This window comes from Xenopus laevis, chromosome 3L (assembly GCF_017654675.1).
Source record: "Xenopus laevis strain J_2021 chromosome 3L, Xenopus_laevis_v10.1, whole genome shotgun sequence".
NCBI lineage: Eukaryota > Metazoa > Chordata > Amphibia > Anura > Pipidae > Xenopus > Xenopus laevis.
The window spans coordinates 85,747,327-85,774,739 of record NC_054375.1 but is presented as its reverse complement, the minus strand read 5'-3'; the positions used below and the strand labels follow the sequence as shown (position 1 = coordinate 85,774,739).

Below are 27,413 nucleotides of genomic sequence, written 5' to 3'. Positions count from 1 at the left end.
GGCTAAAAGATAGACTACAAAGAGTGGTGGTAAATTGAACTTAGTAATATTTGTACCAGTATCAAAGAATATCATTAAAGAAATATTAATTTATTAATATGATGAGATATTTTAAACTTTTGAGATAATGTATATTGTCAGAGTAAAAATTATGTGTACAACATCAGTTATTTTGTGCAAACAAAGGGTGTTGGATGTATTTTATCTTTCTGTTGTGCATATTTAATACATATTTTGCAAACACATAAGGAATTTAGCAACCAATCCAGCAATGGAAACAAAATTGCAAATGTTATAGTTTGCATCAGTTTATTTATAAAATGTCTTACAGAAAAATATATTGTACACAAAACTAATTTCTCTTAGGTTAGTAAGCTGAGAAGGAGTCTGTTTTAGATTCCTTTCAGATTCTCTCTGAATTTTTTTTTATTGGTTCCTTGATGAAGGCAGAATCATTGAGTATTGAGGCAATGGTTTGTTTTATTATATTTATTATATATATTTAGCACACCTAAATGTGTCAGGTGTACTTCAAAAGTTAAACGTATTTATGCAATTTTTTCCTTTTATTATATTTCCTCGTGTGTTAATTTCCAGTACAAAATAAAATTGCCAAAATGATGAATGGCTTAAAATTATTGCTCAAAACCCCCCAAAGCACTGTAGCTCTTACTGATATTGATTAGATAGAAACTATCTATGATAAGAATACCTGTAAAAACACACAAACAAAAGTCATTCTTTCAAGAAAATGTTATCAGATATTTGTACTTTGTAAAAGGGTTAGTTCACCTTTAACTTAATTTTTAAAATGGTATAAAATGTCATATTCTTGGCAATGTTTCCATATATCTTCATTATTTTTATTGTTTTAAAATTATCTGCCATCTTTTTTTGACTCTTTCCAGCTGGAAAATAAAGGTTACTGATCCTGGCAGCCAAAAAATCTATTGCTCTGCCAAGCTACAATTTTATTGTTATTGTTAGTTTTATGGCTTAGTTTTGTATTCAGCTGCTTTAATATTCATACTTCAGCCTCTCATTCAAACTGCTGCCTAGATGGTAGGGTGAATTGGACCCTAGCAAAAATATAACTGCTAAAACACCAGACTGTGGAGCTGCTGATCAAATAGCTAAATCTTATCTTGTATTACTTGTGAAGTCTATCACATCCTGTGCAAATTGATATGCAATAGAAGGTGACAGTAATACTGGCAAAAAGACAACATAATCTTTATATAAGAAATAATATACCCACAATGTAATATGTAATTATATTATAGATCACCATGTACATAGCCTGAGTTATTATATACAGGTCATGGAACTCTATGGTGACTTTAAGTGGGTTATTTAACAATTGTCAAGTTGTGTTTTTCCCAAATTAAGTTTTCGAGGGTAGTTTCAGTAAAAACTCAACTTTTTCAGAATAAAAAAAACTAAAATTATTCAAGATTTATTATGCCCAGAAGCTGCAAAAAACTTCAATCTGAAAATACTCCACCTGTTGAGGTCATGTAGAAGTCAAAGGCAGAGGTCCCATGAACCATTTGACAATGTTTTAACCTTCATGATTTTTGGTGGTTTGCACTAGAAATCTCAAACAATTTGAGCTATTTGAGTTTTTTTTGCTGATAACTCGATCAATTAGGGGCAGATTTATCAAAGGTCGAGGTGAATTTTCTAATAAAAAAAAAAGAATTCAAGCTGTTTTTTGTGTACTAGGGAATAGTCCAAATTAGATTCAAATTTGAAAATTTGAATATCTAAATTTATCATGTACGGTCTCTTTAAAAATTCTGAATATGGACCTATTCATTAGTGATGGGCGAATTTGCGCCGTTTCGCCGAAAAATTCGCGAAATTCGCAAAATGGCGAAAAATTCGCGAAACTGCGCCGGCATCTCGTTTTTGATGCCGGCGTCCGTTTTTTCGAAAAAAAATTGACGCCGGCGAATTTTTTCGGCGAATTTTCGCTGGCATTTCGCGAGTTTATTCGCCTGCCGTGAATCGCGCAAATTCGCCACGAATTTGCGCCTGGCGAATAAATTCGCCCATCACTACTATTCATTTGAAAACGAACCTATTAGACCAAAAAAACCTTCAACTTGATTTCGGTTAGTCTTTTTGACTACCCCCCAATTCTCTTTTTGCAGAAAAGCATATAACCTGATCGGCAGTATGGTTAAAACAAAATATGCTAACAGTCCTGTAACTTTTATCCCCATATGTAATAAAAGGCACTAAGTTTTCCTAGGAGCAGTAACCCATAGCAACCAATAAGATGTTTGCATTTAAACAGGTGACCAGTAAATGCTACCTGCTGATTGGTTGTGATGGGTTACTGACCCTGCGCAAACTTAATGCCTTTTATTACATAACCCCCTAATACTCAATGCGAATTTGCAAAAAACGGAATGACAATCCGGGAAGTGCAATTTATTAGCATTCAGGAAAAAGCATGCATAATAGATCTTGCCAGACTAATTTAATTTATTTTTATGAGAAGGTAAGTAGGGACTTCGATTCTGGGATGGCAGTGGATGTGATTTACTTAGACTTTGCTAAAGCATTTGATACAGTGCCACACAAAAGGTTACTGGTTAAATTAAGGAATGTTGGCCTGGAACATAGTATTTGTACCTGGATAGAGAACTGGCTAAAAGATAGACTACAAAGAGTAGTGGTAAATGGAACATTTTCTAATTGGACCAGTGTTGTTAGTGGAGTACTACAGGGCTCTGTACTAGGCCCCTTGCTTTTCAACTTGTTTATTAATGACCTGGAGGTGGGCATTGAAAGTACTGTTTCTATTTTTGCAGATGATACTAAATTGTGCAGAACTATAGGTTCCATGCAGGATGCTGCCACTTTGCAGAGTGATCTGTCTAAGTCGGAAAACTGGGCAGCAAACTGGAAAATGAGGTTCAATGTTGATAAATGCAAGGTTATGCACTTTGGCAAATATAATATAAATGCAAGTTATACACTAAATGGCAGTGTGTTGGGAGTTTCCTTAAATGAGAAGGATCTAGAGGTATTTGTCATTCTGTGGCTACTAAAGCAAATAAAGTTCTGTCTTGCATAAAAAGGGCATTAACTCAAGGGATGAAAACATAATTATGCCTCTTTATAGGTCCCTGGTGAGGCCTCATCTGGAGTATGCAGTGTAGTTTTGGACTCCAGTTCTTAAAGGAACAGTAACATCAAAAAAAAAAATTCAAAATTCGTTAGTATACATAAAAAATAAACACCAACACAAAAAAAACTTTAAAATTGCAAAGCCTTTATTAAGAAATAACTTAACGAAACTCAACTTCTTCTCCTGTTCAGAAAAGGCGACATGGCGACCATCCATTGTGCGGCGCTGGATTTCTCCTCCTTGGCTATCTCTCATGTACTGTCAGCATGTTCAGCTCCTCCTTTACCAGATCTTTATAGGGGTCGCACTGCTCGTAGGGTCTCCAAAAGCTTCTCGCGGATGTAGAAGGTGCTAATCTCCTGGCTTTTCACAATACAAGATTAAATTGATGCTATTAATTTGCTCTATTGGGTGCACCAGAGATAATAGAGCAAGGGCAGGTGGAGTTGATGGGCCCGCTTCAATCCTCGCCTACACTCGTAGGCTCTGCAGTGGTGGAGGTGCGGGCGTGTTAGAGAGCTGAGGAAAGGCGAGCGTTGGAAGCTGTTCTCCCTCTGTGCCTTTGACGGGAGTCAATGGGAACATCACACCAGAGGCCACTTTGCGCTTGAGGTGCTCTACTCTACCTCCCACAGCCGCGGGGCATTGCCTACCAGTGCTGGTGTGTGCCGCCTGCATCTTCCTATGTGGTGCTCGCTACTCGCCATAGCCTGGCCATTGCCTCCCACACCGTGTTGCTGACACGTCTGCTCATGGCAGTCTCCTTCCCGCACCTCCACCACTGCAGAGCCTACAAGTGTAGGCGATGATTGAGGCTGGCCCATCACGTCCACCTGCCCATGCTCTATTATCTCTGGTGCCCCCATTAGAGCAAATTAATAGTATAATTTTAATCTTGTATTTCTGTATAATCCTGCAGTTCAACTCACCCAGGTGCAGCCAATAATCCCCCTGACCGGGTTCCCAAATAATAAGGCTGATCCATAATACAGTGAAAGCCAGGAGATCAGCACCTTCTACACCAGCGAGAAGCTTTTGGAGACCCTACGAGACCCCTATAATGATCTGGTAAAGGAGGAGCTGAAAATCAATCAGGGGGCCTTGGAGCCAGTGTGCCGATGAGCCAGCAATCCGCAATCATGGATACCACACTCCCTGATGCAGCAGCTGCTTCACATGCTGACAGTACATGAGAGATAGCTGAGGAGGAGAAATCCAGCGCTTCACAATGGATGTTCGACATGTCGGCTTTTCTGAACAGGAGCGGAAGTGGAGTTTCGGCAAGTTATTTCTTAATAAAGTCTTTGAAATTTTAAAAGGTTTTTTTGTGTTGGTGTTTATTTTTTGATGTATACTAACAAATTTAAAAACAATTTTTTTTTTTTGATGTTACTGTTCTTTAAAGAGGGATATAAATGAGCTGGAGAGAGTGCAGAGACTAAGTGCAACTAAACTGGTTAGAGGGATGGAAGACTTAAATTATGAGGGTAGACTGTAAAGGTTGGGGTTTTTTTCTCTGGAAAAAAGGTGCTTGCGAGGAGACGATTACACTTTACAAGTACATTAGAGGACATTATAGACAAATAGCAGGGGACCTTTTTACCCATAAAGTGGATCACCATACCAGAGGCCACCCCTTCAGACTAGAAGAAAAGATCTTTCATTTGAAGCAACGTAGGCTGTTCTTCACAGTCAGGACAGTGAGGTTATGGAATGCACTGCTGGGTGATGTTGTGATGGCTGATTCAGTTAATGCCTTTAAGAATGGCTTGGATGATTTTTTGGACAGACAGAATATTAAAGGCTATTGTGATACTAAGCTCTATAGTTAGTATAGGTATGGGTATATATATATAATTAATGTGAAAGTAGGAAGGGGTGTGTGTATAGATCAGTGGTCCCCAACCAGTAGCTCGTGAGCAACATGTTGCTCTCCAACCCCTTGGATGTTGCTCCCAGTGGTCTTAAAGCAAGAGCTTATTTTTGTATTCCTGGCTTTCTGGCAAGTTTTGGTTGTGTAAAAACCAGGTGTACTGCCAAACAGAGCCTCAATGTAGGTTGACAATCCACATAGGGGCTACCAAATGGCCAATCCCAGCACTTATTTGGCACCCCAAGAACATTTTTCACACTAGTGTTGCTCCCCAACTCCTTCTACTTCTGAATGTTGCTCACGGGTTCAAAAGGTTGGGGATCCCTGGTATAGATGTTGGGTTTTCATTTGGAGGGGTTGAACTTGATGGGCTTTGTCTTTTTTCAACCCAATTTAACCCAATGTAACTATTGGCAATACAACCATTTGCAAATAAATATGCACTGCGCAAACTTTATAAATGACCCCGTTATTCACCACTGGCACCACTGACAGAGACTCAAAAGGAAATTTGTTGCAAACTACAAGCATGATAAAGTGCTAACCTTACATGAAATTAGAGCACAGAGAATAAATGTATTTGCAGAAATACAGCATGTTTTAAATCCATACACATCCATGCACATAGTATAATTATAACATATTATCATATATCCAGTAATATACCAAAGTAAAGGCCCAAGTCAATAAGCATATGCAAATTAAGCATATTATATGCATAATAAGCGCAGTGTTGTTTATTTTCAATGAGCAAGATTGGTGTTAAACTAATAGGCATATAAATGCAAAATCAGTTCATTGTGGTTCCAGGTTAGTAGTTTTAGCATTAAAGGAACAGTTCAGTGTAAAAATAAAAAGAGATAGGTTATGCAAAATAAAAAATCTTTCTTATATAGTTAGTTAGCCAAAAATGTAATCTATAAAGGCTGGAGCGACTGAATGTCTAACATAATAGCCAGAACCCAACTTCCTGCTTTATATCTCTCTAACTCTTAGTGAGTTCAATTTTAATCCTTAGCATGCAGGTCAGATTCAAAAGCAAATAATTATGACCCATATGCCCCCATATAAAGTCATTGATTGGTTACTGACTGGTAACCAATTAGAGAGAGCTGCAAAGCAGGAAGTAGTGTTCTGGCAATTATGTTAGACATCTGCTCACTCACTATATTGAAAACATTTTCTATTTTACACAGGCTATTTCTATTTACCCAGTTTTTATTTTTACACTGAACAATTACTTTAAGTTTTAAACTCCATATACACTACATACTGTAGCATACATTTCCAGGGCTATTCCTTGCCTTGGTAAAACCCATGAACCTGCCTCTTTTAGATATGGACCACTGGTCATTTTTCAGTGGTATCTGTAATTTAGTCTGCCTAAACGTATCGTTGTTTATAAAGGAAGGATGCAGCATGATTAGTCCACCTAAATGTATTTCAGGTATGGGATCTGTTATTCACAATGCTCGGGACCTGGTGTTTTACAGATTAGAGAGATTTCCATATTTTAAGGGACATATTTACTAAAACTGTCTTAATTCACTAAAAAAAAGATAGAAAAAAATGTATGGGAAAAGTTGTACCAAAATCTTGCGACAATTCAAATTTTGCGATTTTTTTTTTTTTTTTTTTAGAATAGTTGGACAAAAACCACAATTTTTTTCAGATTTTCAGACAAAAAACAGTGTCAAACAGCCCAAAACCCTAGAAAATCAGGAAGGCAACAAAAATCTTTAAATTCTTAAAGGCACATCTGCCATTGACTTTTACATGACTTTTTGAGCAGCTTTTCAAGTTGTTTCCCCTCAGATTATTCAGATTTTTTTCTCCTTAAAAACTCAACCAGAGAAAATTTAGGTTTAAAGGGGTTGTTCACCTTCAAACAACAAGTTGGTTTCAGATAGTTTGCCAGAAATAACGACTTTTTCCAATGACTTTATATTTTCTATGTGTGACATTTTTTCTAATATTGAAGTGTAAAGTGTAATTTCTCTCCTTTTGAAGCAGCTCTTGGAGGGGGGGTCACCGACCCTGTAAACAGGTCTAAATCGATAAATTTAGTTGATACATTTCTTATCTTTGTCCCTGCTGAGCAGAATCTCTGGGTTTCATTACAGGCAGCTGTTAGAATTGATACAATTGTTGCTAATACTGCAGAGATGATGCTGAGAAATGTTGCAAAATTGTAAGTTTAGAGTCTGCACCTGAATTACTGAGCTGCCAGACTCAAACACCAGAGACACGAACGTTCAACTTTAAACTTAGATTTTGGAAAAAACATAAAAAATAAATAATGGAAAGTAATTGAAAAAAGTCTTTATTTCTGGGGAACAATCTAAACAACTGAATTGAAAAAAGTGTTTGGAAGGTGAATAACCCCTTTAATGAATAGACCCCTAAGTCTACAAAAAATAATTCAAACATTATGTAACATACTAGTTAGTCAGGAACCAAGGACAGAACAGCTGGCTCTTCCGAAATCGGGAAAGCCCAACCAGTCCCAGTCTTCACTGTCGCACTTTTGGGGCACCTTATTTTCTGCTGCAGTTCTAGTAGGGATCCCACTAACTGCAGATACCAGATTTCTAGTACACAGTACAGGCAAGGATCAGGCAAAAGCATAGTCAAAAACAGGCAAACGTTCAAGGGCAGATGGTGAGAGACAGGCAGAGTTCAGGAACCAGAAATACAAAATGGAAAAAGGCTTAAGCAGGATCTGCCCTGTAATATTTCTAAAATAGCACTTTATATTTATATCCATATTTATACACTATTTATATTACTTTCTATTTGTATGTGTACTGCATGTAGCTTTATATCTCAAATTGGTTTAATATATTCAATATATTTAATAATTTTATGAACTTTTTTGATGTATTAATATTGCACTGTGTCACTTTAAAGTTTGCAGAGGTGTACCAAAATGGTGACACATTATTCATATTAGGAGGTGTACCAATATGGCGCCCAAAAGAAATGTTGTTACCTTTATCCACACCCACTGAATAATGATTGGTGCACCCAAAAAGGGTTATGGATTGGTTGATTTGTTAATTGATGTATTGTTTTGATTGGTGCACTTTAGTTTAAATACCTGAGGCTTGGCTTCGTTATGATAGCCTATGATTAAGTGTTTGTTAACACGAAATGCGTAAGGCTGTGGACACAAACTCCTTTTACCTTCAACTGACTGCCTGGTGGAAGTTTGCTTTCATTGAGTGCCTGCTCCAAAGAAATTTTCAGGTCTGTATACAACCAGAAGCCAGCTTGGGCAACGAATGAATGAGTGATCAGGTTTAAATAGCGTGATTTGGTGGCAAAAGAGAGGAAATAGGAAATATAACATAGCCCAAAAAAAAGATGGTGGTGCCGGCTTAAAAATGCGGAACTGTGCATGTCGTGACATCAATGCGCATGTCTGAAGTCGCACGTGGCGACAGTCATGTGTGCATGTGCACAGAGAAGCGCACCTACCGACTGGAGCACAGGGAGGAAAGAGAGTGCACCTTCAATAAGTATTAATTATTTCTTAGTTGGGATCAAGTATAATGTACTGCTTTATTATTAAAGCGATGAAGGGAATCATTTAAAAAAAATTGAATAAAAAATTGAGTCTATGGCAGATGGCCTTCCTGTTATTTAGAGGTTTCCTAGATAATGGCTTCTGGATAACAGATTACATATCTGTAAACAATTAACATTGTCCTTCCGTAGTTAAACTCATATGTTCGACATACTATTTGGTTCCTGATGCATCACCTGTCTGCCTTGACTTTAATGTGTGTTTAGCATAGAGGGTCCACAGTTCCAACCAAAAAAACAACTACTCCATTCCATTTTTGAGGTTAAATGTGTCAATTGATATCATTGCACGTCTTAATTTCTCAACAAATAATTATTTTGTAGTAGAGGGACAACATTCTGAGTATCCTTGTTAATTCTGCTGTTTAGTCATGTAGAAGGTAATATTCCACTTCATTTACTTTACCTTTAGGCAAAGGATGAATAATATAGTGAACATGGAATAGACAAGACAAATACTGACAAGAACTCAGAAATAGTCACTGTAGAGATAGCTTTTTGATAAAAACAAAAAACGCTTAATAGCCCTCTATAGGAAATGGCTACAAAGGTCTAATTGTGTGCATTAAGATGCAAAGTATTCTTAATATGATGACATGGGGCATTTTCTAATCACAGGAAATATAAATGTTATCTAGTAAAGTAACCAGCAGCGTTCCTAGAGGAGGCCGGGTCCTGGTGCTGCCGGGTTGATTTCAGTGGTGTGCAGCGCTGCCGGGGGGCCCTGAGGGGTTGCGGGCCCTGGCCCGCTCGCACCCCCTGCTCCCCCGGTAGTTCCACCACTGAAAGTAACTAACATTTAATTCACAATACAGATATTTCTGGATCTTTCATATAACCAGCTACTGCTTCTGAGGCTAAATAAGTGCTAAGCATATGGTATTCAGAATTTCTGCCTGGGGTTCTTGCAGGCAAGTCCTGAGGTTCAAACACACCTATAGACTGTAGTCCATACTTTATTCATGCATGGCATAGTTACACCCTGTAGAGTGGATGTAGGATGGTTAGCCTCTACTGTAGAGTAAAATTTTGAATTGAAATGTGTGAAGGGGCAATTTTAAGAAATAGCTTAATAGACAACCTTTTTATCACATTTTATTTTTTTTGAACATTTGTATTTTCTTTGTAATAATAAAACAGTACTTTGTATTTGATGGTAACTGCATGAATCCATATTGGTGGCAAAGCAATCCTTTTGAGTTTATTAAATTTATCAGTGATTTTTAGTAAATGAAATTATGGAGATCCAAATTACAAAAAATATCCCTAATCCGGAAAACCCCAGGGGGGAAATTTGTGGCTAACGCTGGCGAAAATTCGCCACCCTGACGTCATTTCTGCACTTAGCCAATTTACAACTTCACACTCAAATTTTCGATCTGGCGAAAGAGCGTTACTACTAGTTTTTGATTTTACTGACCGTAACCTCTATCGCCAGACTTGCCTTCGCCACCTCAGACCAGGCGAAGTGCAATAGAGTAGATAGGAGTTCCTCAAAAAAAAATTTAAAGGGTGATACCTCCTTCCCCCCTACATTTGCTAACATATGGCACCTAAACTATACAGTGGGCACATGTATAGGGCATTATAACAACTTTATATAATTTTATTAAGGTTCCCTGGCCTTGTGTAGTGTAATGTATTTGCTGCAGCATATACGGCCATTTAACTGCACGCCGTATGCTAATTAGCCAACGCTAGGGTAACTTCAAACTGCTGAGTGTAATTTCGCTGGCGTAATTTCCATTGCGTTCGGTACACTGAGCGCAACTTCGGATCTCCGTGAATTAGCGTTGCCCAGGCGAATTTACGCCTGGCGAAGTGTTGCGATGTGCGCAAAGCCATCGCTGGCGAATTAGTAAATTTGCCCCCAGGTCCCAAACAATCTGCATGATGCATCAAGTACCTGTATAGTAAAAGGGTAATGTTATTCTTATATCTGTGGATCTCCATGAGCTCCTAAACATCGTTTTACATACGAATGGGACATTAGGCCGTTCCTTTTCCTTTTTTTCCTTAAGTATTTAATTTCAAGGCAATGCCAAGCCCAATCCTCTAGAGCTGCAATGGATTTAGCTTCTGCCCAGTCTGTGTTATGGTAGTGCTGTAAAAATCATTCTACTATGCATACTATTTCTACATTAAAACAGGACCAGAAGCGCAAAACATGCACATTCACATTACTTGACATACCCTGTATCTTCTGCATGTATATATTTCAACTACTGTCAGCTCTTCTTCCTGCATACATCGGTTTTCTAAACATCCCTTTCCATCTAGTCTCTTTAGATAGAATTCAATTCACATATTTGAAAATGGTTAATGTTTATAAAACCGTGTAAAAAATGTTTGCAAAAACTAATACACAGCATAGATATGAATGTATATACATGTAGAACTCATGGTTGAAAAATTCATTACAAATGAATAGTAATGAATTAATTAGTAATTGTAAAGGTGTGTAATTTAGGGGGTTATTTATCAAAGGTCGAGGTTGTGAGGTTTGTTTAGTTTTTTCTGCCTCAAATAAACTCACAACTCGAATGTTTACTTATTTATGAAAAAGCTAGTGTAAAAAAACTCGATTGAATGTAATTGTGGAATAAACTCAAATACTGATCCTATAGCCTATATCGAGTTTATAGGCTAAAAAACCTCAAATACCACAAATTTATTGAGTTTTTGAGTGAACCAGTGTAAAAAAAAACTGAAAATCATGACCACAAAAAACATCCTCAAATGCTTAAAGGGACCTCTGCCATTGACTTCTACATGACCTTGACAGGTTTTGGCTGGAATATTTTTAGATTTGGGCTTTTATCAGCTCCGGGGCATTATAAATCTAGAAAAATGTTAGTTTTTTTTACCCACAAAATTGAGTTATTCAGTGAAACTACCCTCGAAATTTTAACAAATAACCCCCTTAATGTTAGATTAATGACAAAAATAACGTCTTTTGTATACCACCTGAGACCATTTTTAACATAACATTTTCCCCTTTACTTCCTATTTTTATTCCATACAATATTTATCACACTTGGATATACACTTGCAAAAACTATATAAGCCTTTACACAAAATAACATGGCATTGAACTGGTGATGTAAATTCTATTTTAATGCAAACTTTTGTTTTACATAACTTATTAAAGAAAATGTGAGCATTACATGTAAAGTCATAGTTCCTCATTACATTTATACATAAATAAATAATAAATATATTAATACTGCAAATATATTTACACTAGATTCTTTCCATTCCTGTATTATTTCCAGCAATTTTTTTCTAGTTTTTTTCTAGTTTTCCTGTGAGTTAATTTTGTACTCAAAGTTAACATTGAAACATTTGTTTTCTCTATATTGCAGACTAAAACTGTTCAAAGTGGTACCCAAAAGAAGGTAAAGAGAACTTTGCCTAATCCTCCACTTGAGGAAGCAAATGGCATTCAGTCACCATATAGCACAGTAGGATCAGTTTCTCGAAGAAGAATTTGTAGAACCACAACAATGGCTAGAGCTAAGATTCTCCAGGATATAGACAGGGAATTGGATCTTGTAGAAAGGGAATCATCAAAGCTACGGAAAAAGCAGGCAGAACTGGATGAGGAAGAAAAAGAAATTGATGCCAAACTGAGATATTTGGAGATGGGAATCAACAGAAGAAAAGAAGCCTTACTGAAGGAACGCGAAAAAAGGGAAAGGGCTTATCTGCAGGGTGTTGCTGAAGAACGGGATTATATGTCTGACAGTGAAGTTAGTAACACAAGACCAACTAGAATAGAAAATCATATTACCTTAGAAAGACCACAAACTGCTCCTCAAACAGAGTTTAGTCAGTATTTGCCACCACAAACTCAATCTGAGACCCAATTTGCTCCCCCAACCAGTCCTTATACACAGTTCCAGTATCAAAACCCTTCTTTGCTTACCCAAGCTCCAACTCAGTATACTCAGCAGTCTATTTATCAGCCACCTCTATTCCATCAACAGCCTTCAACATATCAGACTCAACCAACTTTCCAGGCTGTGCCTACAATGTCATTTACACCTCAAATTCAATCTACATCAAGTCAGCAACCATCTTATCAACATCCATCACAACTGTTGCTGATACCACAGAATGCAAGACAAGCTGCTTTAGATCTGGACTCTAAAATTACAACACACTATGATGTTATAAGAAATCAACCTCTTATAATTGCACCTGTGTCTTCTGATAGCAGCTACTCTGTTTCTCATCTTGATAGCAAATACAGCACCTTGGACTTGCGGTTAGGTCTAGATGAAAAAAGCAGCATGGCAAGTAGTCCAATGTCTAGTATATCTGCAGATTCTTTTTATGCTGATTTAGAACATCATGCTTCTAGAAATTATGTTCTTATTGATGATATTGGTGAACTCACAAAAGGGTCTCTAAATTCTGCATTTGCACTTCATGAAAAAGAGCTATCTAAAACGGATCGTCTACTTCGAACTGTAGATTCACGAAGAACTGAAGTTACAGATTTCTTAGCACCTATGTCAAGCTCTTCAAGGTTGCATACATATGGAAAAACAGATGAGGATTCTATGGAGGATACTTATGAGTTGAAGCTTCTGAAACATCAAATAAAACAGGAATTCCGTAGGGGTACAGAAAACTTAGATCCTCTTACTGGGTTTGCACCTTATTACCATTCAGATAGTCTTTACAGACATTTTCCTAAGACAGAAAAATATAGTATTAGCAGACTTACACTTGAAAAGCAAGCTGCTAAACAACTCCCACCTGCTATTCTTTATCAAAAACAGTCAAAGCATAAGAAAACACTAATAGATCCTAAAACATCCAAATTTTCCCCAATTCAGGAAAGTAGAGATTTAGAACCTGACTATTCAACATATCTGTCTTCTAGTACTTCCTCTATTCCAAGTTTGTCTTCTAAGGTTAGAATGCTTCAGGATGATATCACATATGGTTTGAGGAAAAACATTACAGACCAACAGAAATTCTTGGGTCCTGCACTAGCGCAAAACTTTGGGACAACTCTGAGTCCAAATATGAGAACTTCATTACAGGATGAAGCTGATAAGCCCTATGTAAGTGGTAATAGATCTAGGCCTTCGTCAAGGCCCTCCTCAGTTTATGGCCTTGATTTATCAATAAAAAGGGACTTATCAAGCTCTTCTTTGAGACTGAAGGCTAATGAGGGAGAAACTTTAGATGGATCTTTTAGTCATGTAGCACCATCTGGTAGAACAAAACCATCAAGTCTTCCTATTAGTCAAAGTAGAGGCAGAATACCAATTGTTGCACAAAATTCAGAAGAAGAAAGTCCATTGAGTCCAGTTGGCCAACCAATGGGAATGGCGAGAGCTTCAGCTGGTCCATTGCCACCAATATCTGCAGATACCAGGGACCAATTTGGCTCAAGCCATTCCCTGCCTGAGGTACAGCAACATATGAGAGAAGAATCACGAACTCGTGGCTATGATCGAGATATAGCATTCATCATGGATGACTTTCAGCATGCCATGTCAGACAGTGAAGGTAAACATGGCACTAGACTAATTTATCACTTGTATAACACAAGTCTTCATTGCATGCTCTTCGTATGATTTGTGCTTTAAGGATAGATTTGACACTTTTTTGTGCACTGTGTTCTTTATGGTGGTTTTTTTTGTTACTTTTTTAGATTTGCTGTGGTGATTTTGTTTGCTTGATTTTTAACTGTTCTGTCCTTGATGTTATTGATTTTCCTGCATTATTATTCTAAATATATTGGACCAGATTCAATTGAGTGAGAAAGGGGTTTATCACATAAGAAAAATCATGGATGAGATTCAATATGAGAGGCAATTCAGTTCAGAAAAAAACAGTTTACCATGTGAAAACTGTTTTGAATTGTTTGGGAAAAAAAATTCTCCTTGAATTGAATCTTGTCCATGACTTTTCTTATGATAAACCATGAGAACTTTTTCTCACTGAATTTAATCTCTATGTGTTTATGTATCTTATGTTTATTTGAGCATGACTTAAATATACATTGCACTTAGCAATTTATTAATCCAGTCAAATTATTTACCAATGATCTTTTCATTCTGTTGAAAACTGCAAGTACATGTACTTACAGTAGGAACAATCCATTATGGCAATCCATAGTGCTATTTATTATATTATGAAATGTTTATCCACATCTTATGCACATTTATATTTCAAGGGCTATTTGAAGTTGAAAAATAATGTTATTGAAATATAAAATTTCAATATTAATTTTCATTTATTATGATAAAAAATGTCTTGTAATGATGTAAAAAAAATTGACATTGCATTACTTATTTTTTATCCCCTTGCTGCTGAAAGAAGCAACTTTTTTTTCTTTGAAGTAGCAAGGTGTTCTACAATAAATGATGTCTGTTCTAAGCAGATATATTTTTCTGTTCAAACAATTACACTGATCGGATCTGTTATATAAATGTGAAAAGTCTGCTTTAATTCATGTTATTTTTTTGTTTGATGTTTATGTATTTGTATTGTATAATAAAGATTTGCATGTACTAGTCTGTTTCCATTAATTGCTTACAATTACCTCTGTGTTGTAAACTGCATGGCTCTGCATGGTTATCTAAAGCCTGTGTAAATATAGCATTGCATATTGCAGTACAGGTATGGGGTCCATTTTCCGGAAACCCGTTATCCAGAAAGCTCCGAATTACGTAAAGACCATCTGCCATATACTCCATTATAATCAAATAATCCCCATTTCTTAAAATGATTTCCTTTTTCTCTGTAATAGTAAACCGGTAACTTGTACTTGATCCAAACGAAGATAAATTAATCCTTATTGGAGGCAAAACCAGTCGATTGGGCTTAGTTAATGTTTTTAATGGACATAGATTTTTAGTAGACTTGAGACATGAAGATCAAAATTACAGAAAGACCCCTTATCCGGAAACCTCCAAGTCCGAAGCATTCTGGATAACAGATCCCAAACCTGTATTTTGGTTTATATATAAAATGATATTCTATATCAACAGCTATTTTCAAGGGGTGAAACAAAAATAATAATGCTAGTTAACATTATGGGGAAAATTTTTATTCATGATTAATAGTTAATGAAACATTTTAAATGTAATTTGTTTTAAGTGGTTGAAAATTCAACAGTGTGTGTATAAGCCACTAAATTGCTGTGTTATGCTGGGAAAAAATACAATTGGTTAATGAGATTTAAAGTTCTAGGTTAAACTGCAGTTAATCTGTAGACTTTTTGAATGCCACATTGTTTTAGGGCATCTATCTGTGAAATGAGCCTATTGCATTAAAATTTCAGGTTTTTTTTTCTTTTAAACAATCCATATGCAGCACATGCTTTCTGGGCTACATTGATCTTATTTATATAGAATGTTTTATAATGATAAATAATCATTATTCTGTAGATTTGAAATGGCATTCAAATGTAAATAACATTACATTTACACCTATTTCCTGAACAGTAGTGGTGGGTGAATATGCCCCTTTCGCCGAAAAAATTGGGAATTTTCCGCAAGATTCACAAAAAATTTGCGAAGTGCATTGAAGTCAATGGGCATCAAAATGATTGTGTGCGTCAATTTCGATGCCCGCGACAATTTTATACATGCACCTATTTTGTCAAAATGCATTAAAGTCAATGGACGTCCAAATAACTTTGCCACGCCAATTTTTTTTTGACACAACGAATCTCTGCAGTTTCTCAATGGCGGCGAAACATTCACCTCAAATTTGCCCCTGGCAAATTTATTCGCCCATCACTACTGAACAATCTACCTTGAATGATTCTAGTGATTCCAAGTAAATTTACTTATATAAATACGATCATTATTTTTGGTGTATAATATGTTACCTTGACAGGAACATACAGCTTCTTTTGGCTTATGATTTTGGTAATTCTTTTTTTTCTGAAATAGAAAGTAGTTCCATAAATGAAGTAATAATACAGCTGACAGTGAATGAAAGTCAATTTTCATTATTTCTTTTACATTTCAATTATTGCTTTGCTACTGTTAATTATTTTGCTGTGACTGAGAAACTATATGTTAATAGTTTGTCTTTTTAAAATGAATGTTTGTTTTTTGTTTTTGCTTTTTTTTTTTTTGGATTAATCTCCAGACAACTCCTTTAAAAATGGTAGGGGTTCTCAGTTTCCAGTTTTGTAGAAAGTCTCTGTATGTCCCGGTATTGCATGTTGGTTTTGTTCTTTATTAGGAATTTGCTCAAATCCCTTTTTTGATACATACTATGGTAATAAATTAAATGGCAGAAACTGCACCCAAAATAACATTTCATTTGCAGTTTATGCATCTATTTTCCAAAATCAGTCCTTTAGAAATAATAATAAACATTAACTTGCTTAAATTTTTGTCAAGTCAAAAACAGCAATGTTCTTCCTTTTTAAATTATGATGAAATGATTAATGAATTTCATAAAAGATATATTCAGTGCATTGCTGTACAGTTTATTACTGGATTGTTTCCTCATGTTTTTGAACTTTAATTCAAGCATGTTAAAACTCATAGAGGACAAAACTAAAATGTATGAAAATGCAATTTAACTGAATGATGCAGAAATGTTAAAAATGTGTTCTTCATTCATTTGTTGATATTGTTTTGCACTTTGATGTGATATCCATAACAGGTTAAGATGATGCAAATGCATTTTGTTTTGTAAAGCAACCTTTCGAGATGAACAGTACTAGTACTGGTCCATCTGTAGTAAGGATACATTTCTAGTTAATATCAATGCATACTGAATGTTTTTCATTCATACATTCCTCTTTGGTACTTGTGTATTGCTATTAAGTTTATTAGTGTGTGGTCTGTGGCATTCAAAATGTCTGAGCAAGTAATTTCTCAAAGTAATATCTACATTAGGGCATACAGCATCTAGTAGAGATGTTCTTCTTCCATATGCACTACTTTTTGATAAACTGCACAGAATACATAATCTGGCATGTAAATTTAAATATCAGTTTATTTTGCTTCATAGAAAACTATACTTCTCTTTCAAGCCAAGGTCCATTCAAAAAACATAAACCATAATATTAAGCAAACTTTTTTTCTTTGCTGCATGGTTAAATTACATTCTATCTGAATGAATATCATTTTTAAGAGGGTGCTATTTCTGTTGCTTTAAATAACACAGACCAAAAAGTTGGCAAAATGTGTATTTGACAATGCATTCTTAATTTGTTATTCTAAAAAACAAAACAATTGTGTTTATTCTTCAATGCTTTGTCACATTGCCCGATTTGCAGCATGACAATGAAAAATAATAATATGCCCTTTAGAAGTATAATAATTTTATTAGCACTGTTGCAATGCAAAAGTACCTTCATATTGACACAGAAAATTATCATTTTGAATGGATGCCAAGTGCCACTTTTAATGCTTGTAAAAAAAGGCCTCATTTATACCTGACATGTCACATTACATTTAAATATATGTTGTTTGTCAATAATCTGTATATACATCAATTATTATTTATATAATCTATCACATTAATAGATTATTGGCCCTAAAGAGTCAAAACTGTCCCTTTCAACCATTGTAGGGGTCTGCCATCTCAACCCCTATAACAAATATCTGGAAAAATGTGTATTGTTCATTGGCAGGGGCATCATTCTGCTACTAGGAGCCCTTGTCTGTAGCCATGGCTGCTGGTGGCCATGTGAATATGAATTAGACAAACAGAATGGCCATCTTCCGTGGCTATAGACAAGAGGAGGAGCTTCTAAAAATGTTTAAAAAGGCAAATTTTAACTTTTAGACAACTAAATTGCAGAGTTGTTCTTTGGGGAATACATACCTCAAACTAGAGGAAACTAGGAAAATTACATTGGACCCAATTTATCAAGGCCTAACTGTTTTAGGTTGCTACATAATGGGGCTTGATTACTAACATACCGCCAATATTATAGTTTGTATGAAAACGATTGTAATTCAGGAGCAGGTGCAAGAGAGTACCTGCTTCAATTGTTAAATCTGGTATTGAATGCTAATTATTTTGTACAGACTGAATACCTTGTAAATTGAAGGTATGAAAGAGAATGTACGTTTGACACCTTTGTGGCACACTGTAAGTTTATTAATGCACAGCTAATGCCTAGTGGCAAGTTTATAGTTTTGGGTGTGCAGTGGTGCTGGAATTTTGGTGGAAAAAGAAAGATGCATTTTGTTAAAAAAAAATAAAAATCACCAATTCTTACACTCACCTACTGCCTGAAAACAACTCTAAATTTTATTTTATCATTTTTCTACTTAAGGTGATTTATTGTCCAATTAGCATTATAGCAGCTGTTTCAAGACTATTGTATTTAAAAGCAGTTAATCTTCGATATGAAAAACCTTACAACTTAATTTATTTGTTCAAAGAAGCCAAACTGAAATTCAAAGTATAAATTATTGGGAAAAATTCACATCCAGCATTATATGTAGGATGCTGCACATAAAGGAAACCCACTTGAATGGAGGAGTTGTTAAGAGCAATATATAACAGAAATAGAGCAAAATGCTACATGGCAAAAGCATATGGGAACCATTTTGCAAGCTGTTAATTTTTAGTTTTATGACTTCCATTTAGTTTCATGCATAAAAATGTTATAATTTATCGTCATTAATAAAGCAATTATCTGACTGAGTGCTGCAAATAGTGAATTTCCATTCACTAAGAGATACTAAATATTTTAAGCTGAACTACTTGTAGATGGCAACTGCACATGTGAATTGGAAGTCATTTTCAAACTGATTCAAAAGAATCCTTAGCACACAATTTGGAAAAGTAGCAAGCTACTAGAAATATACAGCAGTGCAGAACTTGATGAGATTCAATTCAAATTTTATGTTATTTTCATGATTTTTATATTATGGCAAGATAGATTGTATAGCTGCATATACTGTAGAAAGAACATGCCTGGCACGATATTGTGATTCAGGCTGAATCCTACCAACTAGTTAACTAATATCTCCCGGCAACAGAGTTTACTTGACTTTGGAAGAACGAAGTGCACTCATTTTATAACTTATGTAGTCTATGAACAATTGATTTGTGAGTAGACATGTGCATAGACATGACATGAAGAATAAAAGTAGGGAGTAGAGCTTTGGTAACTGTGTTTGATCTGCATAAGATAAATTATGATGCATGTATATCACTACTCAAAATAATTAAGATCAGAAACCATGCAACATACCATAAAGCTCAAACTAATATGGCCCTAGCATGGATCTAATAAGCACATACCCTTACAGTGCAGTAGTTCCACACCCTAATTTTTCACTCTCCTATTGAAGGAACTGCTGTGACATAAATACTATTCATACTGTACTGATTCCATCCTGGTTTAGACATATAGCATCACTCAATCCTAAAAACTTGACTTGGGGAAATAGGATCATGTAAAGCTAACGTACCAGAAACATATTTGTCTTTCAAAATCACTAAGCCAAAAAGCAGATGTTCTACTCACTTTTGTAATGTATAACAGCATTGTATACATGAGGCCATTTATGACTGCACCCAATAAAAAATGATTAGTAAAATATCAATTTCATTCATCTAGAAGCATGACAAATAGTGTGTTGTTTCTGAATGACCCAGCTCAGGGTGGTCCATCCAGCTGCCTTCTAGCTATAGTTGAACTACAACTCACCAAACCCTTTAACAGCCTTTGGAAGGTCAGCTTGTATTTCAACAAGTGTTGGAGGACAACAGGAATGACATCCCTGATCTAATTCATTTATGCTTTTCTTACTACACATCATGCTGCAACTCTGCTTATCTGTGTGTCGATAATAAGTTTGAGCTAAAGGACTGCGCAGCCATTTCTTTTTCCATTGCATGCTGCATGAAAAGATATAACTTCCTTATTCTTTCAATCGCTTGGACATAGCTTTTGACGTGTCCTTGATTTCCAAAGCATACCATCTGCGTCATGAAGAAACAGATTGGTTTGACAAGCCACGAGAATCACGTTTAGAAAATGGGCATGGAATTGACAGAAGGCTACCAGACAAATTATCTCATACGAGAGCCTCACATCAACAAGATAATGTAAGAAGCCCAAATTGATTATTACTGTATCATGACATACCTGTAGTTGTTGTCATTTCCATATCTCAGTAGCTATTTAGTTTGGCCAATTTTCATGCCAACAGTTTTTTTTCTCCATACATTTTTCTTTAATAACAGCAGGTTTCACAGACATGAAAATTGCTTTTCCTGGTATTGATGGATTCACCCAAGAGATAGTGTCCCTTTATACATATATTTAAACTACTTAGCCTAATAGCATGTTGTTGCTTGAGTAGTGATTCATGCTCAGGGTTATAATTATATAATGTTTCAATTATCTTTGTTGTTCAAAGTAAAACTACAGATTGCATATGGTTTATTGCACTTCTCTTTAGAAATGCAGGAATCAGTGGACTACATGTGGGCGGGAAATAAGCACTTCAATACTATATTCAAACAGACTTCTTGGAAGTTGGCACTAGCATCCAGCATATTTAATTTTCCCACAGAAAGACTGGTAGTACTGTACCTTCTCTGTGACAAATATTCACTTTTGTACGTTTCTGTCACCAGTATGCTAAAATAGTGTCTATCATGGAAGATTGCTCTGATGTACTTGTCCCTAGACCCTAGAGACATAGTTGATTTTTTACCAGCCTTCTAGGTTGGCAAGTTCTTCTCATTTCCCATAGGAACACAAAAGCTCCTCCCCAAAGTTTCACCCTTAGAGGTTGATATATTATGTTTGAAATTGCTTTATTGACATAATTCATGCAAATCATAGAAAATATGGTTTTGTCAATCACATTTTCACCCCCAGTTTATAAAACCAGCATCTTTGAGGGTTTTACTTTTCTAGACAGTTTTCAGAAATTTATATAAATCTTAAAGGAAGAGTAACAAAAAATGAAAGTGTTTTAAAGTAGTGAAAATATTATATACTGTTGCCCTGCACTGGTAAAACTGGTGTGTTTGCTTCAGAAACTAGGCTTTAGTTTATATAAGCAAGTTGCTGGTTAGTTGTGGGGGCAGCCATTCAAGTCTAAAAAAGGAGAAATGTCTCGGGTTAGACAACAGATAACTGATAAAAACTGTAGTATACAATGGGAGTCTACATAGCTTTCCTGTTTTCTACTACATGTCATGTGCTTGAATGGCTGCCCCCATGGCTACACAGCAGCTTGTTTACATAACCTATACTGGTGTTTCTGAAGCAAACATGCCAGTGTCACCAGTATAGGGCAACTCTACATTATTTATTCATTACTTAAAAACACTTTATTTTTTGATGTTATGGTTCCTTTAAGCACTTGGTGTATAAACAAAGTATATAATAATTAAGTATTTATACAATGAGTAAATTAATAGTATTGACTGATTTACAATCTGGCATCTACTTTTTTATACAATGAGTAAATTAATAGTATTGACTGATTTACAATCTGGCATCTACTTTTTTATACAATGAGTAAATTAATAGTATTGACTGATTTACAATCTGGCATCTACTTTTTGATGCTGTTTTGTTGTTGTTATATGTGTTTTATCTGTGATTTGTATTCTATTTGTTTATTACTACGTGATTGGTATTTACAATACCGATTTCTAAAGACTGGTATAGCACATGTATCTTGCATTGAAATATATCTGTAATTGCCATTTCTGATATGTTCATTTCTTCATAACAGATGAATGGTAAACCTATACATTATGCATTTCCACACTCAAGAATTAAACTGCAGATAGATCCAAAGGACCACACAGTTTCAGGTAAAAAAGGGATTAAAGATCACCTTTGCTAAATAAATTAATAAATGGGATTTGTGTTGAAAATGCAATCTGCCTATTAGTTTCATTTTTTTAAAAAATCCATTATTTCCTATATTTTTCATGCATTCTAAAGCACTTTATAACTGGGCAATTTGTTCAGAACTCTTTATCTACACTGCATCTGAGTGTAGTTTTATCAATTATGGCATTGCTATGCAGGATCAGGAATGGACATTGAAACTGACTTCATATTCTTAGTTAATGCCAGTAATAACAAAAACATACATATTTCTTAATTAAAACAATAGGCAAAAAGTATGTTCAGCACAAGCTACACTATATTCATTTAGCTCATGTTGAAAAAGTGGTGTATACTAGTGTTGGGCGAATTTGTCCCGAAAAATTCATTGAAACGCATTGAAGTCAATGGGCATCAAAATTATTTTGACGCTTGTCAATATTGACGCCCGTGACAATTTTTATACTTGCGCCTATTTTGTCCATATGCATTAAAGTCAATGGGCCTCCGAATAATTTTGACGCACAACTATTTTTATTCTGACACTGGTGGCAAAATGCGGACGTTGGCCACGAATTTGCGTCTGGTGAATTTATTTGCCCATTACTAGTTTATACTGTCACTTTACCTTCTAGGGGGTAAATTTATCAAAGAGTGATGTTCCGCCACTAGAGTGAAATTCCGCAGCTCACAATTCATTTCTATGGGATTTTGAAAGGCATATTTATCAATGGGTGAAAGTGAAAGTTCACCCTTTGATAAATACACCTTTAAAAATCCCATAGAAATGAATGGACAGTGGGGGAATTTCACTCTAGTGGCGGAACTTCACTATTAACTTCACTCTTTGATAAATATACCCCTAAGAGAGAATCAACACTGCTTGTGGTTTACAAGGCAAGATTAGATAGTAGCTACCCCTTTAAGAAGTTTTTTTTTTTTTTTTTAATGATATGTATGTTTTAGGCATCCATGATCTCTTACATGAAATATTGTATTATTACAGTGTGGTTAAGGTATTTTTGCTCTGCAATAGCATTCACATTGCCCTACTTTGTTAGAGAAGCTCCTTTCCACTATGATACAACTGGTTTCCCCATGTAGCCAGTTTTGTCAAGCCTGCTCCCGGACAGCTCCTTAGATAGATGGGGAGGGCTGGTGTGGGATAACATCCAATTGGTTAATGTAGAAGGCAAGGCTCAGACAATAGCATCTGCATTGGTGTAGAAGAACTGATCAAGATTTTTTGCACTGAAGAACTTAGTCTGTAGTGTAACTTTAATGTGAAGGTCAGTTCAACATATTTAATTATGGTAAATTAATTTGTTTACATTTAATGAGATTGTGGTTTGTTGGGATATAGTTAAAATTAAGATGTGCCCCAACAAGCAATGCCCTTTAAGTTTGCAATTGTAAATTAATAGCAAAAGTAATATGTGATGGAAAACCAGTGGTTCTGAACCAATTTACTAAAAGTAAAGCAACAGTAAATTATTTTTACAATATCTTTTGTTTGACACAAGATTTATTATAAAGCTTTATAAATAGGCCTATAATGCTATTATCAGTGTTTAAAAGGGTAAATGACTATAGCAACTAAAGAGTTACTTAAGAATATCCCCTATGTTTAATTAATTACAATATAAACCTAAAATGTAGGGCAGGTGATATATTGAGGCAGGTAAAATATTAAAGTTGTTTTGAATGGTGCAATGTTAGTTGGTGCCCAGTAGCTGACACTCCCATGATACATATGTTGTCAGGTATGGTCAGTAGTTAACCATTTCACTACCTATTAGGTCTTTTCAGATGTACTAAAATATTTTTTTTACAATTTTAGGATTCTGTTTAATATTAACATACATCTCTTTAAACTTTAAAGCCGCAATGAAACATCAATTCACTAGTCTAACTTCTAGTTCTAATGAGTTTGCATTTTTATGTATTAAATAGGTAATGGTTTCGGGATACGGGTTGTTGGTGGAAAAGAAATTCCTGGAAATCCTGGAGGGACTGGTGCTTACATTGCAAAGATTTTACCTGGAGGAGATGCTGAGCATACAGGCCGACTTACTGAAGGTAAAAGAAAAAATATGTTGTTTAGAAATGTTACATACAAATCGTTTTGGAAGTAAAGGATAATATTGTTAGGAAAGCACATAATATTATATATGCCTTTCTACAAAAGTAGGATTTAATTAAAATGTTATGAGGAACTTTTGGTTTTATAATTTATGCAAGAACCCAGCCACCTTCATGCAGGGTTTATAAAATGATGTGTTATTAATTTCCACTATAGTTAATTTAGTATGTAATAACTTGTTGCATTGTTGAACTGCTAAAGTGATTTCCCTAATTTTTGTTTTATTCTTTTTACTGTTTTTCATACTTTTGCCAACAAATGTTAAAATTCTGCTAAGATATTTCTCACACAGTTGCTTAACTGTATACCTATACCATGTTATCACTAAACGAAAAAACTGTTTTGTGCTGCTAGAATGATAATGCAGAATGTTATATTAATGCCTTTGTTAGTGGGTATGACAAATATTGTTTCCTGTGTAGTTGTTGACTTTTTGGGTATAACTTTGAAGCCATCAAACTTAGATGCCCCCCATCTAGGTTCTTAAAGGTGTCAGCAACATAAGGATGCGGTGCATGTTTATGACTCCATGTACTGGATTTTGTAGTTATTGTATATCATAATTATGGCAAATATAGAGTTATCAGTGCAGGTGCAGTTAATTTTTAAGGTAACTTTTAGTATGTTAAAGAGTATTCTATTTTTATCATCTAAGTGATCTTAAATTTATTTAATATAGTTTTTGAATAATTTGCCTTCTTTTTCTGCCTCTTTCCAACATTGAAATGGAGGTCACTGACCCCCTGCAGGCATACAATGATGATAAATGTTCTGTGAGGCTATACATTAAGGGGCATATTGATCAAAGTGTGAAATAAGAACTCACCACTTAAAAAACTCACCCACTTTTCTATTTATTTATGGTATTTTTAGAAACGTATATATCAAATGGTGAACTCTAACTTTCACACACTGATACATACACTTCTAAAAATACTATAGGAATGCATAGAAAGTGGTTGAATTTTGTAGGAGATTTCTATGAGCATATTTATAAGTGGTTGATCGTAAGGGTGCAGCCTTTTAATAATTAGACTTCTAAAAACCCTGAGGTAGCTGGTGGTGGCAGTTATTAAGGGAAATACGTTTGGACATTTTGACCTTCATTGCAGCAATGACAAACAAGATGATTTCAGGTGTTTTAGCTCAGAATCTTTTCTGGAAACATGTATTGACACATGCCCAAATGACAGTCTCTTGAATGCAGGAGTGCAAGGGGATTTGCAGGGCCTTCTGAATTTTTTAAATTTCTTTTTTTTTTTTTTTTGAAAAGCTTTATTAGGAACTTCCATCAATACAAAGTCAAAATGCAAGTACAATAGTAACATATACAAATTATTCACTCAAGTATTTTCGTCTACATGTACTTTCCCATCAGAATAACATGTCCGTCAATGAGATATAGTACCGTAAACGTACCCTACAACATACCCTAATGTTGTTGATACTCACACCAAGAGAAGTTTGTGTATTGTGGATAGATTGAGAAAAAGATAAGTAAAGAAGAAGGTAACAAGCGAAAGGGGGGGAAGGGGGTGCAGCAGGGAGATACACGACTCGCACCTCTCATAGATAGGCTTTGTACACGTCTGTGTCTTTAAACAGAAGCCATCTCGTCCAAACCGATGAGAACTTAGCGAACTGATCCGCGGTATAAGACGACATTTCTTCAAATTTATAAATTTCAGAGATTTTATTGAACCAATCTTTTACTGTAGGAATATATGTAGTTTTCCAATGCAGCGGTATTAGAAGTTTGGCTGCATTCAGCAATTGCGGTTCAAGGCCAGAATTGAACGAAGCTACCGGTTGCGTGTTATGGAATAAAAAAACCCGGGAGGGGTCTGCCGGTATGGCCATACCGAGGATCTGACTGGACAATGAGCATATCTCTTCCCAGAATGGTCTCAAGAGGTCGCAAGACCAGAAAACATGGAGCATGGTACCTATTTCTCTAGAGCAGCGCCAACAAGTGCCATTTGAGTTTTTATACATATATTGCAATTTGGATGGCGTGTAATACCATCTAGTGACTATTTTGTAGTTTAATTCTTGTATCCGGCTGCATTTTGAGCATTTTAATAATCTGGATAACATATTTTCAATCTGTGCCTCTTCCAATTGGACATCTAGATCTCTGGACCATCTATTTATGTAGGAGACTGATTCCCACTTGGTGGTCGGCTGCAGCAGTTTGTATAAAAGAGAAATGGTATGTCGCGGTGGGTCCTGTAGGGAGCAGGCTGTTTCAAATTTTGTAAGGTCTCTTCCTAAAGTTTGGAATTTTTTAAATTTTTGAATGGCAAAGCACCTGAAATCACCCATTCTGTAGATACATGGAGTTACCTTGAGACATTTGGGTTTTGTAAAATTCTCTCTCTGAGTATCAAAAAGCTTAACCAGAATATTTCAGAGCTTGTGCTATGTGAAAGAATGATCCTGAAATAATGATGGATATTTTGAAGGCTGTGTTTTCTTTTACAAGTGCTTAATAGTTATTGTTTAAAGTAAATTTTAAAATGTCCTATTTAGACAAAAGTAATGATTTGGTTGTTTTCATGCAGAGATAAAACTGCCTCACGCTGGTCTGCAATTTAATGTTGCCTTATTTCTGTTAATAGCAGCCAACTCTTGCAGAATAAGTGCCCCACATACACGTATAATAATAATGAACAGCCACTTGAATGATATGAATTATGTTAATAATGTTAGTCATGGATTTTCTATAACATTAATATTCTTTGGGAAATGTTTTACATATATTCTTATACTAGCACTGCTTCTTTGCTTAAGCCAGTTTTAGGTTTTTTTCAAAACACATCAGTTAATAGTGCTACTCCAGCAGAATTCT

General features: G+C 35.5%; 1 protein-coding gene across 3 annotated transcripts in view; it reads left to right on the top strand.

The window, feature by feature from the left end:
* Positions 1 to 27,413, top strand: part of pclo.L (piccolo presynaptic cytomatrix protein L homeolog) — a 149,716-nt gene that overhangs the window by 88,102 nt on the left and 34,201 nt on the right. For 2 of the 3 annotated variants that reach the window (XM_041586554.1, XM_041586553.1), the window contains exons 7-10: positions 11,969 to 14,132; positions 20,536 to 20,669; positions 22,319 to 22,400; positions 24,373 to 24,498. In XM_041586554.1, the coding sequence (XP_041442488.1) occupies positions 11,969 to 14,132; positions 20,536 to 20,669; positions 22,319 to 22,400; positions 24,373 to 24,498 (2,506 nt within the window). Of the gene's footprint in view, positions 1 to 11,968; positions 14,133 to 16,730; positions 16,749 to 20,535; positions 20,670 to 22,318; positions 22,401 to 24,372; positions 24,499 to 27,413 lie in introns of all 3 variants that reach the window. The other variant, XM_041586552.1, reaches the window with a different exon arrangement.